Source organism: Xiphophorus maculatus, chromosome 10 (genome assembly GCF_002775205.1).
Source record: "Xiphophorus maculatus strain JP 163 A chromosome 10, X_maculatus-5.0-male, whole genome shotgun sequence".
NCBI lineage: Eukaryota > Metazoa > Chordata > Actinopteri > Cyprinodontiformes > Poeciliidae > Xiphophorus > Xiphophorus maculatus.
The window spans coordinates 15,248,923-15,263,143 of NC_036452.1; the positions used below are offsets into that span (position 1 = coordinate 15,248,923).

General features: G+C 39.4%; 2 protein-coding genes across 3 annotated transcripts in view; one reads left to right on the forward strand and one right to left on the reverse strand.

Annotated features, from left to right (window-relative positions):
* The first annotated feature begins 195 nt into the window (after positions 1-195).
* cdk5r1 (cyclin dependent kinase 5 regulatory subunit 1) lies at positions 196-5,879 on the forward strand. Of its 2 annotated transcripts, XM_005794741.2 has the most exons (3): positions 255-647; positions 3,243-4,235; positions 5,549-5,879. In XM_005794741.2, exons 2-3 carry the CDS (start codon positions 3,331-3,333, stop codon positions 5,568-5,570), a joined length of 927 nt encoding a protein of 308 aa, XP_005794798.1. In that variant the 5' UTR covers positions 255-647; positions 3,243-3,330; the 3' UTR covers positions 5,571-5,879. The 2 variants fall into 2 exon arrangements, with proteins under 2 accessions (XP_005794799.1, XP_005794798.1); XM_005794742.2 differs by lacking the exon at positions 5,549-5,879 and having other exon boundaries at positions 196-647; positions 3,243-4,239.
* A 3,805-nt stretch (positions 5,880-9,684) lies between these two features.
* The window catches only part of myo1d (myosin ID), a 114,312-nt gene continuing 109,775 nt past the window's right edge, over positions 9,685-14,221 (reverse strand). The window contains exon 22 of the mRNA XM_023341193.1: positions 9,685-14,048. Within this exon, the coding sequence (XP_023196961.1) occupies positions 13,892-14,048 (157 nt within the window). The 3' untranslated portion in view covers positions 9,685-13,891. The remainder of the gene's footprint in view (positions 14,049-14,221) is intronic.

The window sequence follows — 14,221 nt, forward strand, 5'->3', positions numbered from 1 at the left end:
TGAGATAGTAAATTCACAGTGTTTTGTGAAAATATTTAACTGAAACTTTTTTGCATTTTGTCACTTTAAACAACAAAATACAGTGTATTTCACTCCAATTACCTGTGACGCATTGGGAGATAATTATATACAAAACGAACTGGAAGTTAATAGCCGCTCTTCACGTCGCGCTCATGTCGCCCATATCAGAAACAGCCGCTGCTAACCCTGAAGTCCGGATCTCTTTGGGTTTCTGAAGCGTCAGTCTCGATGCCCGCCGGCAGGGGGCGCCGTTTCATCGCAGATCCTGGCGACCCGCGGCGGCCGCTGCAACGCCTTTGCGTCAACCATCACAGATCACAACATCAGCTCTCGCAGCATCCCGCATCTCGCGGCCATCGGGACCAGGAGCACATCTTCATCTGAGCGTCCATTCCACAACAGCCCGGCGCCGTCTCCACACCGCCGACAACCAGGCCAGTTTATTACGCTGCCTGCATCTGTTGTGCTTTCTTTCTTTCATTTCTCTCTCTCTCTCTCCGTCTCTGGATCATCTCGGATTATTTTTTTCTTTGCTGCAATTACTCTGTTCGAGATGGTGTAATATTTTTCAAACGCGTCACTCTAAGGAAGACTATCATCTTTCAAATCATTGAGCTGGAGATCTGGTGAGTTTATTTGCTTTCTTGGTGTAATCCTTGCGCAGCAAAAAAAAAAAAAAAAAAAAAAAAAAAAAGCCTGTAGCCTCTGGTTGGGTAGAACGGATTTGTGGATTCCTCTTCTTCAGAACGAGAAATGCGCACTTATTATTTCTAATTAACAGAGCATAATAATTTAAGTCTAATTCAAATGAGCATAATGGTGGTAAATGTATCCGTGTATGTTGTAGATTAATGGACAGAAGAAAAAGAATAATAATAACGTTTCTATTTGTGAGCCACCGCCTATCAGAGCGACAGATCTGTCTTGGTCGCACAGATTCAGCACCACGGAGAGCGCAGCAGGCACGCAGCTCCTCATCTCTGCACATTAATACGCTAATATCACGCATGAAAATAAAGTGGGATGTTCTGGTATTTCTCCCGCACACCAGGAACCGGTAATCAGGTTGACAACATGATGATGAAGGCACGACGCTTGTTGGATCGAGGGTCTTTAACGCTGCAGCGAGAGAGAGAGATGAAGGGGAGGAAAGGGGGAGGTGATCCAATATTCAGCGAGCTTAGTGGGTTTTAATTGAGAGGAAATACAAATGCGACCTTGGCTTTTTATTGTGCCTCAATAGTGGATAAAAGTCGACCACCTTCACCTTTTAAAAAATAAAAAATAAAAAAATTACCAAAATGGTGTTTACGGTCCGGCCGTCCATCTTAGTGCGGGGGATGGGGGAGACGCATGATTCACTCTGATCCGTCCGCCATAATTCTCACACTGTAAATTATGGATTATGGATCCATCTTCAATCATCCGTGTAGCTCAAATCCACCGTCCTCTTTATCTTTGTGGCTATATTTAGCATTTCCCCCACTTGCAGAGCATCGCATAAGTATTCGCACCTCCTCTGGGATTTTTCCGCATTTTATCACGTTGAAACCGCAAACTTCTATGTATTTGATCAGGACTTTAAATGACTGGCCATCAAAAGAAAAGAAAAAAAAAAGCAAATTCTGAAGCGGAAGGAAAATTATTGGATTTCAAAATGACTAAAAAGAGAAATGTAAACGATGTATTCAAGCCCACTTTACTCTGACATCATAAAACCCGCTACGGCCGCATCCAGACATCGGCAAATTAAGAAATAACGTGCATGTTTGTGTTCATTAATCTCACAATAAGTCCAGCTGTTCTGTGAAGGCCTCCGAGGTTCATTAGAGAACATTAGTGAACAAACAGCATAGTGGACATAAGAGAGAACACAGCAGACACGGCAGGTGAAGTTGTGAAGAGGTTTAAAGCAGGTTGGGTTATAAAACGACGTCCCCAGCAAGTTAATCTTTTAAAAAGTGGAAATATTAACACCATGTATCACTCTGGACCCACGGTGAAACGTGGTGCTCGTGGGAATATCTTGGTGTGGGGATGCTTCACTCTTCAGTATGGCTGTGAAGATGGATGGAGCTAAATACCAGCAGTCTTGGAAGAAAACCTGCGACAAGCTGCCAAAGACTACAGACTGGAGAGGAGCTCCGCCTTCCAGCAGGATCAGAACCATAAACATACATCCAGAATTACAGTGAGACAGTGTAGATGAGAAGGGAAAGGAAAGCAGTACAAATCCCCATCTAAATTTTGCCACAAGACATGTAGGGCACTCTTACTAAAAACGGCAACAACAAAAAAAAAAACATCACCCTGAATCCAACTGCAAAATATAGTGATGGCAGCATCATGTTGTGGGATTGTTTTGCTTTGTCAGGCACAAGGAAGTAGGTCAAGTTGTTAGGGAAATGGATGAAGCGTAACACAAGACAATCTTCCAGAAAAAAAAAAGGAAAAAAATTATGAAAACACTAAGACTGGAGGCTCACCTGTGTATTCAGAATAGTCAAAGTCTATGCTTTAATACAATGGCAGGGCCTTAGAATACGTTTTTACAGATGCTCTCCATCCAAGGAGACTGATGTTGAGGTATTGTGCAAAGGAAAATTGACAAGATTTCACTTCGTAGACGTGTAAAGCTGGTGCAGATATAGAACAAAAATAATCACAACTCCAATTTCAGCAAAATGTGGTTTCCAGGTACTAATTAGCAATGATTTAGTTATTTATGAAGGTAACTTAAATTTGTTAGTTTGTTTTTAAATCAAAAACAGGGTTTAGTGCATTCCACAGTTTCTAGGTTTATAATTGTAAACACTGTAAAAGATTTCAGATCCTAAGTGTATCATTTACCTTTTATTTGATTATTGCACAGATCCTTGTGTTGGTTCAATAAAATAAACTAAAGTTTGTTATAGTAATGTGACCAAATGTGAAACTTGGAAGAAGAAAAAAAAAACAAGGACTGTTCATAAGCAGCGTAATGCCTGCTGGTGGTTTGTGATGCATTCTGCCTCTTAGAGATCCAAATCAATGCTCCTATCATCCTGAGGTATAAAACCACTCTGAAGATATCTGTTAGAGTATCTGAGAGAGCTGTGATGTTATCTAAAATGAACCCAATGACTAGAGAATGATTCCTTTAAAAATATATATAAAAATAAAAGCATCCTGCGTCTCTAAATCTCTAGTCTAATCTTTACCAGCTATGTTTCTGCTTCCAGGAGGTGCAGGCTGTCCAGGTGATAGATACCCCCTCAAAGAGCTCAGACCTCTGACCCTGACGCTCCTGGACGCCTCCAATCAGCCGCCATGGGAACCGTTCTGTCTCTGTCCCCCAGCTACCGGAAGGCGGCGCTCTTCGAAGACGGCCCCGCCACCGTGGGCCACTACACGGCCGTGCAGAACAGCAAGAACGCCAAAGACAAGAACCTGAAGCGTCACTCGCTCATCAACGTGCTGCCATGGAAGCGGATCGTGGCGGTGTCGGCCAAGAAGAAGAGCTCCAAGAAAGTGCAGCCCAACGCCACGTACCAGAACAACGTGTCCCATCTGAACAACGAGAACCTGAAGAAGTCGCAGTCCTGCGCTAATCTGTCCAGCTTCACCCAGGACCAGAGCAGCCCGGCTCTCAGCAAGAGCTCCAACAACACGACATCCTCGGTCAAGAAGGCCCCACTGACTAACTCCAATGTGGCCCCTGGTACCCCTAAGAGAGTGATCGTTCAAGCCTCCACCAGCGAGCTGCTGCGCTGCCTGGGGGAGTTCCTGTGCCGGCGCTGCTACCGCCTGAAGCACCTCTCCCCCACTGACCCGGTGCTGTGGCTGCGCAGCGTGGACCGCTCCCTGCTGCTGCAGGGCTGGCAGGACCAGGGCTTCATCACGCCCGCCAACGTGGTCTTCGTCTACATGCTGTGCCGCGACGTGGTCTCCTCCGAGGTGGCCACGGAGCACGAGCTGCAGGCCGTCCTCCTCACCTGCCTCTACCTGTCCTACTCCTACATGGGTAACGAGATCTCCTATCCGCTCAAGCCCTTCCTGGTGGAGAGCTCCAAGGAGACCTTCTGGGACCGGTGCCTGTCCATCATCAACCTGATGAGCGCCAAGATGCTCCAGATCAACTCCGACCCCCACTACTTCACTCAGGTGTTTGCCGACCTGAAGAACGAGAGCCAGAAGGAGGAGGAGAGGAGCCGCCTGCTCATTGGCCTGGACCGGTGAGGGGATGCTGGGGGTCGGGCGGGTGGGGAGAAGGGGGTTAACTCCAGTCTCGCATTTTGACATCTTTTAAGAAATGATCAATGATGCTATTTATTCACTACTGTCCAAACTGCCGTGACGCCAGGTTACACGAGGGAGTGTTCCATATTTGTATGAAGCAGTTTTGACATTTGGTTTAATATTTACATATACTGAAAGGATCACAATGCTCCCCCAAGTATTTTCAAACTTGCAAAGGATGTGAACCCAAGAATGAAAGCTTTTTTTAAGACTATTATACCGGATTGTACACAAGTCATTATTTGATTCTTCAGATTTCTTTTGCTTTCTTGTAATCGTTTCATGGTCTTAATCAACATTTCAGGCTTTCTGAAGGTCCTTCACTTTAAACAGTTTGGTCTACATACAGAGGGATTTATGTTTGCATTACCAGAGCAAACACAAAAGTGACAGCTTTAGGATGCTTTTCATTAAAACGGTGAGAGTTCACAGGAAAGCTGGCTGGAGTTAAACGCAGGATCATCTTGCCTCCATCATGCTGGAGACGTACGGCGGCCGTGGCAAGACTTGGAAATCGATACTCGAGTTTTTCTTGTCACAGGATGCTTTATCAGCACTTTTAGTGTATCACCTCCGCACTGATTTACATAAGAAGGGGGTTCTAAACTGAACAGATGAGCCAGTGTTCAGCGTGTGCACCTAATAGATTTTGCTGCTAGCAGCCTGTGTGAAAAATACCAAAGCATGGCAGAGAGAATTAAGGATTTCCACATGGAAAAAGTGATTCCCATGGAGCTATAAAATGAAAACCTCAGCTGCAGCGTGATCCATGTCTCAAGTTCTGTGTCCAGTCTTAAAGACACGACTTCCAGCTACTGGTGCAGGATTATACTTTAGACAGTGCATCTCCCTCATTTTTTTTAAAAGTACAGACTGCACAATTTTCCAAACTAAAAAGCCTTGAATGACCTTCAGAAAGACCTCTTGATGAAGACCTTTATGAAGGATTATCAGATTTCTTGGAGGCAAAACTGAAGGAATTTAGAGATGATTTATAAACACTGTACATACGTTGCAAAAAATCAAAACAAGAAAATAACGCCAGATTTGGGTGAGTTCTTTACCAACTGTTAGATAAGCATAATTATATAAAATACAAGACAAAAAAAAAAAAACAGAACAAAATGACCAACAAAAAAAAAACAGTATGAAAAAGCTGCAGCAATGAATGTGAACAGGACTGAAGTTGCATCAGCCCACCAGTGACCTTCTGACTGTTTGACAATGTGATGTGCACTGCCTACTGCAGGAGGGTGAGGGCCATCGCCTGACTGGATTTCTTCATGCTCCACGGATGAACAGGCAACTCCCGCTGCCTCTCTGGGACATCCCCTCCACTGACACGGATGTTTTTTTGTTTTTTTTTGGGGGGGGGGTTCTTCTTTTTCTGCGGCGATGCATTTCTGACCGTCAGAGGACAGAGACAGCTCGATCCCAATCGGAGACTGAGTTGTATTAAGGGTGGGAGTGGAAGGGGTTTGGAGGGGTCTATCAGTGGACATTCAGCCCTGCTTTGTTGAACTTTTGATAAAAAAAAAAAACGTAAAAAAAAAAACTGGACGATGAATATCGTGTGTTCAGAAAGACTTACATTATTCAACAAAAAGGGAAAAAAAAGAAAGACATGTTCATGGATGTTTTGCTCCACGAGGCTTATTTATTGCTTTGTTCTCCAACAAGTTTTCTTTTTCTACTTAGAAATGTAACACTTTGCACGTGTGCCATGCAATTTTACGAAGCCTCCAGGAGCTCTTATTATTATTATTACAATTATTAGGATTCTTATGTTTGTTCCTTTTACTTGATTTGCGAACCGACTGCATCTGCGTTAAGAGAATGCTGTGAACAAAGTGACGCTAGTTTTATTTATCTCTGCTTGCTAAAGTAGGCTATTTATTTACCAGGGGGAAAAAAAGTTTCTTTGTACTTTTTCTGTCGACGGGTTGTGTTGCAGCCACTCTTGTGCTCATGCTTCAGCATTAAAAATGTTCTTACGGTGCCATATCATTGAGGAAAACACTGAGATACTGGACGTTGAGGCAACTTATCCCAACATCTAACTTATTGCCATTTAGGTATTATTCAGTTGGGCACATTGGAGTGATTAGGAAGGGAAGGACTTTAAAAGGAGGGGTTGATGGTGCAGGAGGCGTGCTTATCCTTGGTGGGAATGAAGATTGAGCTGGTTTGTTTATGTTTTGGGCCCATTTATCAGAACCTGTGTTTAATCTGACCATCACCAACACGGCAGCCTCCATCGTCACCATGCCAAAACTACACAGCTTTGAGATGTTTTTTTTGTTGTTGTTTTACTTCAAGAAACCCAACCTGATGTTCCACATATCAGAAGCAGATAACAGCTGCAGTCTATATATCTAAAGATCATCTATTGAAAATATCTTGTATGAATCGTTGTCTCCCGACAATAGGAATCAAAAAGTGTGGGCTGCACTTTTCCAAATAGCAGTCCTTGTTATTTCTGTTTTAGCTCTTTGGGTTTTCTTCAGATCAGGCAGGAACTACAGAGAAGGTCGGGTGAAACAGACTAAATCATTTCCCCGTCTCAGCTTGAAATGTGCCATGTTTCTTCACTTGCATTGTTCACTAGTTGTTTATAAGCTTATAAACCATAAAAAAAACGACTAAATTGATAGTTGAAATATTTCTGTCGGATTCTTTTCTGTATCTTGTTGTTTGTAGATAAAACAGTGATTTAAAAACTTCAAAAGGATTTGCTCAATGAGCTGCAGGTGTGTGTGTGCAAGTGTGTGAGTGTGCAAAGGCGTGGATGAGTGTGTGTAAGCTGCAGCGTTTATTTGTACAGAAGAATGTGTTGTTTTCTTAAAGGGATAACTTGGCAAACAGCAACCATACGCAGTGGTACCAGGATTCGGTTGGAGGAAGGTGTACATGCTGTTCGATAAAGTCATTCTTTTTTTTAAAAAAGAAAATGACAAAAAAAAAAGCAGTTGCTGTAATTTAAACTTTTTTTTAGTATGTTTCTGCTTATTTTAATTTATTTTTGTACTGTGATGAAAAAATAAAATGCACTGATCGCTCAGTTTTGTCTCTTGTGATATTTTATGTCACTGCCAGACACTTAATGTCACACCGAGACTTGTTTCCTGAATTATCAAAGTGTGCAAAACATAAGGCTGAAAAAGTATTTACCCCCCTCGCAACATTGCTAAAATGTTTTAGGGCATCAAATTTATTTTAATTTGGTTTCCAATCCTAAGGGAAACAAATGATCCAAAACAGCCTAAACCAATCTGAAGAAGTAATTGCTCCCTTGACATAACAACTGGTTGGGCCACCTTAGAGGCAGGAAGAAAGAATTTTGGCTCAAGCTAGAATTGCTTCAATTTACCTATAAGGGAGGGTTTTGTATCACAAATGACCCTCTTACTGTCATGCAACTTTGACCAAGTTAGCACCAATAAGAGTTGCTAACTCTAACCTTTCTTCTACGTTTCACGCCACCCATATACATTTTCAAGCAAACATGGAATCAAGCAAACACAAAGCAAAACACATATTTTGCCATACTGACGTTTATGATTGATAAATATAAACCCAGCAGCAATTTTCACTTTTTATAAATCAACAGCCCCACTTTTAAAGTTCCAACGTGTACGGAGTGAATGCCCACGCCTGTAGACATCTGAGGTTATATAACCACTAGATTGAAACAGGAAGTCGATTCTAGAGAGATCAAAGTTTCTTCAATTATCCTGTTCAATCTGCTGTGTCTAAGAAGCGAAGTGATTCTTAGCGTTTGGACAAGCAGCAGAAAATTATACATTCATTTAAACAGTCCATTTATCACACACAAGCAAATATATGTTATGTGATATTCTAGGCACTGTAGCTCTTCATAAAATGCAAAAAACAAAAACACAGCAAGCTCCTGTATAAACTGAAATTTACTGGTGTACTTTCTGTCACCTTTTTTAATCTGCGCACACGTTGTTCATTGAATCTTTTAGTCCTTTTAATCAACGTTACAACATCAATGGTGGCGTTTGTTATCTTGCGTGTGTTAGTGCTGTTTTGTTCAGCTCACTTTTATCTAAACACTAACCCCATCTGCTCAAATATTGGAAATACTGGTGATATTACATACATGGTGACCTGTTTTTTTTTTGTTTTTTTTCCCCAGATGTGTGGCGGTGTAAAACAACGCTTTGCGTTGGTCCAAATTAACTGAACATTGTGATTTTTGTTTGAATCAGTGGCTACTAAAAACTAACCAGACATCGCCCGCCAGTCGTTCTGATTAGAAATGGAGCCGCAAGTGGAATACTTAGTGTTGCTCCCCTAATGGTGGCGTTATGGCAATTGAAGAAAACCTGAGTCATAGTCTCCAGGTTGTTAACTTGTGAGGAAACCAAACAGTTTAGATCATCAGAAATATACCAGTTGGATTCTGCAATGACTAAGCCTTCCTGTCAGTTTTCCAGGACGTCACCCAATGTTGGCACATGAGAAGGAATTCATTTTAATAAACAAGTTACTGTTTACTCTTTGAAATTTCGCTTTGTCCTGTAAATAATGATGTTTTTACAGGACAAAAATCTTGTAAAATCCTATGTAGTGCATCTATCTATTACACTACATAGATAGGAAACAAATAAGGTTTTTCAAAAACGCTCCTACAAAAGTATTTCGTAACTAATGTATGCATAAAGGCTTTAAGAGATAAACACACCAGTGACACCTAGTTACAGCTGCAGTATGCAACTTTTATTTTTAAAAAAAGAAAACGTTATCGAACTGTCACTGATGTGACAGTATCGTACGAGACAGACAATTCATGAAAATTTTTTTTTTTTTTAATTTAAAAATCGAATTCCTCTGCTTTCTCCCAGTGCCAACTAGAAATAACCAATCAAAGCCAGGAGGAGGGTCTTACCACTGTCAATCATTCCTGTGTGCATTCAAAAATACTTCATTAATTCCCCCAAAATTAAATACTGTAACTCATATTGTCCAAGTTACTTCAAAGAGTTGTTGTAGATCCTGATGACTGTAGGGAGGAAGGATCTCCTGTAGCAGTCTGTACTGCAGTATATTGAAGAAGCCTCTGACAGTATTACAGTCTCATGAAGGTTGCATTTAAATTAAAAAAAAAATCATTACAACCCAGTAAATAACAGGCCACGTTTTGTCTATGTTCTGTCTATGCATTTTGTCAAAATGCTTTCAATTCTTTGAAATAAAACTTGCTTACAATCTGACTGAAATAGTAATTTTTTTAATACAAAATCAATTTAAGCAGATTTAAAGCCCCAGCTACTTTTTCAGTCACTTTTCCGAGAGGAACTGCCAGTGTAACATCGGTTTCTGGATTATGGGCAACAGACACATACTCAGAGGCAGCAATTGAAGCAAATACATTTATTAATAAATTGATTAATGCAATATTGATCATTCTGGATCATAAACAGCTGAACCTGAATCATACAAAAACACTATGCACAACACAGAATTACAGCATTTCCCTTTAGTTTTACTTGCGATTTTTTTTCATTATATATAGTATGGAAATATTACAAAATATAAACTTAATATAAAATTAGGCACATATTGAAGGAAAGGTGCATACACACAGATTTAACTTAAAGCCGCTGACAACAGAAATTACAGAGAGAAGATATAATCAGTTGCAATTTGGCTGACATGGATTGGATAAAAAAAACAAAAAAAAACAACAACAATAGATCACAGTAAGGGGAAGAATGTAATGGCACAAAAGCTGTCATTCAGATTTAGACTCATGCATAACGGGATAACTAGAAATAAGATGGTTTTTAACAATATTTCTATATTAACTGAATGTCAAATTACTTTGAAAAAATCCCAAAAATAAATCAAAGAAAAATAAATCTGCCAACACTGCATATTTTTCCTCGGCCTTCGAATAACAGTAATGTATGCATTGTAATGTACGGTATTTTTCAGAAACGACAAGTGATCAGAATATCCTGGGGAGTTACTTTTACAGATTTAGCCACAAATCAGCAGAAGTTAGAAAGTGCAGATGCAAAAACTCGACTGCTTTTGGCTTTTATTCATTTGCTCTAAGGACAGAACAGAAAACTACTCCGGCCTACAGCTTGTGACAGTTTATTTTGAACTTTATAACTTGGGGAAACTATAACTCAAATTTTCAGCAAATAGTTGTTTGGAAACAATCATGTCAAGGAAAAAAAACAATTTTCTGTCTTTTTAAAATGTGTTTCACAGATTTATGAAATGAAATGGGAACAAACTGTTTTTGTGATGAGCCGAGCATCTGAAATGTAATATTTTAAATGAAAAAGCATAAAAAATCCAAAGCAAACACATTAAGGCCTCAAGAACCTTTTTTTTTTTTTTTAATAATATCGTTTTGATAGATTACAACAAAATCTCTCTCATGGGAAGTAAAATAGGAAAAAAATAAGAATTAGAACTTTTCACAGTAGTGTAAAGTTCTTTTGTTGTACAAAAATCCCTGCGTATTTCAAAAATACATAAAATAATAAAACAGATTTGTGGCCAGATAGATTGTGAGCATTTGTGCGGCATAATAACAGAAAAACATGCCATATGTGAATACATAGATTAATGACGATGGCTACATGATTAGTGGTAAATAATGATGTACGTAGCTTTACAGTTTTTTGTTTTTAGCTTCATTGCAACAGATAATGAGAAGTCTTATCCATATTTCGGAAAGTACCAAATTTGTCTCGAACTCTTTCTGCAATATTTAACAAAATAACAATCAAATAATGTTGGTAGTACGATAATAAATTTGAAATACTGTGTACTCTATGAAATGCTTTGGGATATCCATAATTCTTCTTTGCAATCTTGTATTTTTAAAAATGTTATTTGAAAACATTTGAGTTCATGAAAACGGAGTAAAACAAATAAAAGAACAAAACAAAAAAGCAAAACAAAAAATCTTTAAACGACCAGCAGTACAGTGAGCTACGCTGGTCCAGGAGCCAAGTGATTTGATGTAGAGTGGAGACATTCAATGCGGGAGACAGGAGAAGGGAAGGAAGCAAAAATGAGGCTTTGTTCACCAACCCTTGTCTGGCCTGGAGAGAAGTGCTGAAGTAAGAAATGACACAAAGTCCATCCTAATGATGAGCGGTGAAGAGCCAAGCAGAGAGGTGGGAAAAGAGGAAAATCCAGTGGGAAATTACCACGCCGGAGGATATGCAGAGCTGCACTGTTACAGTTCACACACACACTCATGCACAGAAACTACTCCTTTGTAGACTGTCTAATAAAACCTATAACACTTCCCTGATTCGATTTTTTCACTACAATTTTCACAACAGTTTTTCTCGTCTAAAAGTGCTTCATTAACCAACGGAATATGTATAACTCTTCAAAAAGTGGAAACATTGTCAAAGTAATGAAACAACACCTGGATAAATCCCACACAGTTGGCCGACTGTGCGGTACTTGCCTAAAAGTCCACTAAAGTTCTCCTTCCTGTTGTGAAGCATAAAGAAAGCTTTTAGTCAAGAGAAAACACAACGGGAGCTTTGGCTGTGTAATCCTTTTGTGTCTTTTTGCTTGAGTTTGTCATTTATGCAATTCACATTAAAACATCTAGAAAGACATTTAGACCTCCTATAACCAGCTGTGTGGAAATTGTAACCAGAACATGGAGATTAGGCAGATACTTCCTGTTGTTCAAAAAAAACAGCAAATGAAGTGAACATTTCTGTAAATGTTCTGGAGCTCTCTAATAACTTTCAGGATCAAAACTAGAACAACGGTCAAAGTATTAAGCAACTGTACATGAAGGAATTTTAACATTTTTTATAGTTAAGAGTATCTAAGGTTTAATATAAATACAGCATGAATAAAACATTATTACTTTCAAATTTAACTCACTCCTATTATCAGCAGACTCTCCTAAACACCAGAAGCCATGTAAACAGAAATCAAATCAATCTGATTGGTCCTTTTAAAATTTCTTTGTTATATTTCATTAATGGTTATCTAACTAGCTTGCACAGCAGCAGCAAACTATTTAATAATGGCTTAGTGGTTAGTTTGTAAGCTAGGATGTTAGCAGTTAGCTTGTTAGCAACAATGTAAGATGGAAAAGAATTGTTTTAGTGAAAGCTCCAGAACATCTACAAGAACAATTTTCTGTGGAAAACATTAAAAAGATCAGAAATAAATATTTCACCTCAAAGGGAAAATGGGGTTAGAATAGTTTTAACCCAAACTCTCTACTTTGTCTGTTCAATCCAAGGATGGATTTGAATATTATTGCTAATGAGTGAGCTATGAATATGTGGTGTGAAAGGCCAGGGGCTTTTAACTGACATCGCCTTTGTGCAAACTGTGTGTATCTCGTTATTTTTAATGGTTTTGTATTTTGTATATGCATCTTTTTTTTCATTTATTACCGTACAATGAAATCCACATTCTAAAACATGAAATTTGTGTTTGGTGAAATTCAGTGTTGACAGATTCTTTTGCAAAACAGAGAAAAACACATTCTGTATTTAGCCAGCACAAAAAAAAAGCTAAGGGATGACTGTAGCACAACTGACACCTTGTGGAAGACAAATCATGTGGTTTGAGCTGTTTGGGTTTCCACGCTTTGAGAAGAGTAAAAGACAAGTCTCCAAAGAGCTGACTGATGAAAAGAACTGTCCAAATGTGTCCAACCCCGTCTCTGTGGTCTATAGGTGAAGCTCTGAGCAAACTAATGGAGTTAGAAAAGATAACCTGCATCTTTAGTCTCACTCAGACATGATCTCCATCTTTATGAAGAACTGGCAAGCAATTCTGATAAAGCATTGAGTTTTACGCCTACAGTCAATATGAAATAAAATGAAAAGAGTTTGTTTAATTTGCTACTTGCTGTTCATTTTTTGCCAACGCTTTAACATGCTTATGTAGCAGGATTGTTTCGCTAAGAATGTGCTCAACACATTCTACCAAACATCCTGTGATGACAACTAAAATAATTTGTCACTGAGACTTTGGCCCAGTTTCATGATACACATGTAAACATTAAGGAAAGCAGACATTCCAGGTTCTTCATTATCTCCTTTAGATAGGAACGGTCTTTGGTAGCATTATAGTTTTTGAAAACACAAATGGTACACATGAAAGCAAACATAATCGACCGTATTCTTCATTTTTCAAGGGCTCCCAGCTTCAGGGATTAGAAATTCCTGTGAAACGTTTGGATTTTGCTGATATTACGCAACAACGGTGTTTCTGAGAACAGCTTTTAGATAATCCATTCTCACCTGGATTAACACTAATCAGTATGCAGCGAACTAAATATTGCACAAAGCAAATCAACTTAAATACAGATTTTAACCAAAGCAACAGTTCCCCTTTGGTAAGTAATAAGTTCATATCCTTTTAGCCGATATCACCGTCTTTAATGATACAACTAACAAAACTAGGACAAATTTGGCTTAGCTTAAAGAATCAATCCATATGTAGAGCTACTCGCCACATCAACAGCAGCTCTGCAAATCAAAACAATCTTCATTATAATCTCGGAATGGTTTAAAAATCAGCTATTGCGCTTTTCTTCTTTTGGCCCGTTTTAGTTGCCAGGAACAGCCAGGATGTAGCCAGCTCGGCTCTTGGTGAAGTCAGGATGTGACTGGTTGATCTTTGGCTCGACGACGACCGTGCACTTTCGTCCGTTCATGCTGCACTGGATGGGGCTTGTAATGTTCACCTGCAGCTTCCTCTTCTCACTGTGAAGAGAACAGGAAATGGGGACATTATTCAATATTCAATATTCAAAAAGCAGCGGGATGAAAGTATGGACAGGAAGAAAAAATTTTAATTATCATCGTCACAAAAACCTTCCTTAGATTCCGCAAACATGAGAGGTGGAGTAAGATCGTTAATTCCACTGTTTTGCAAA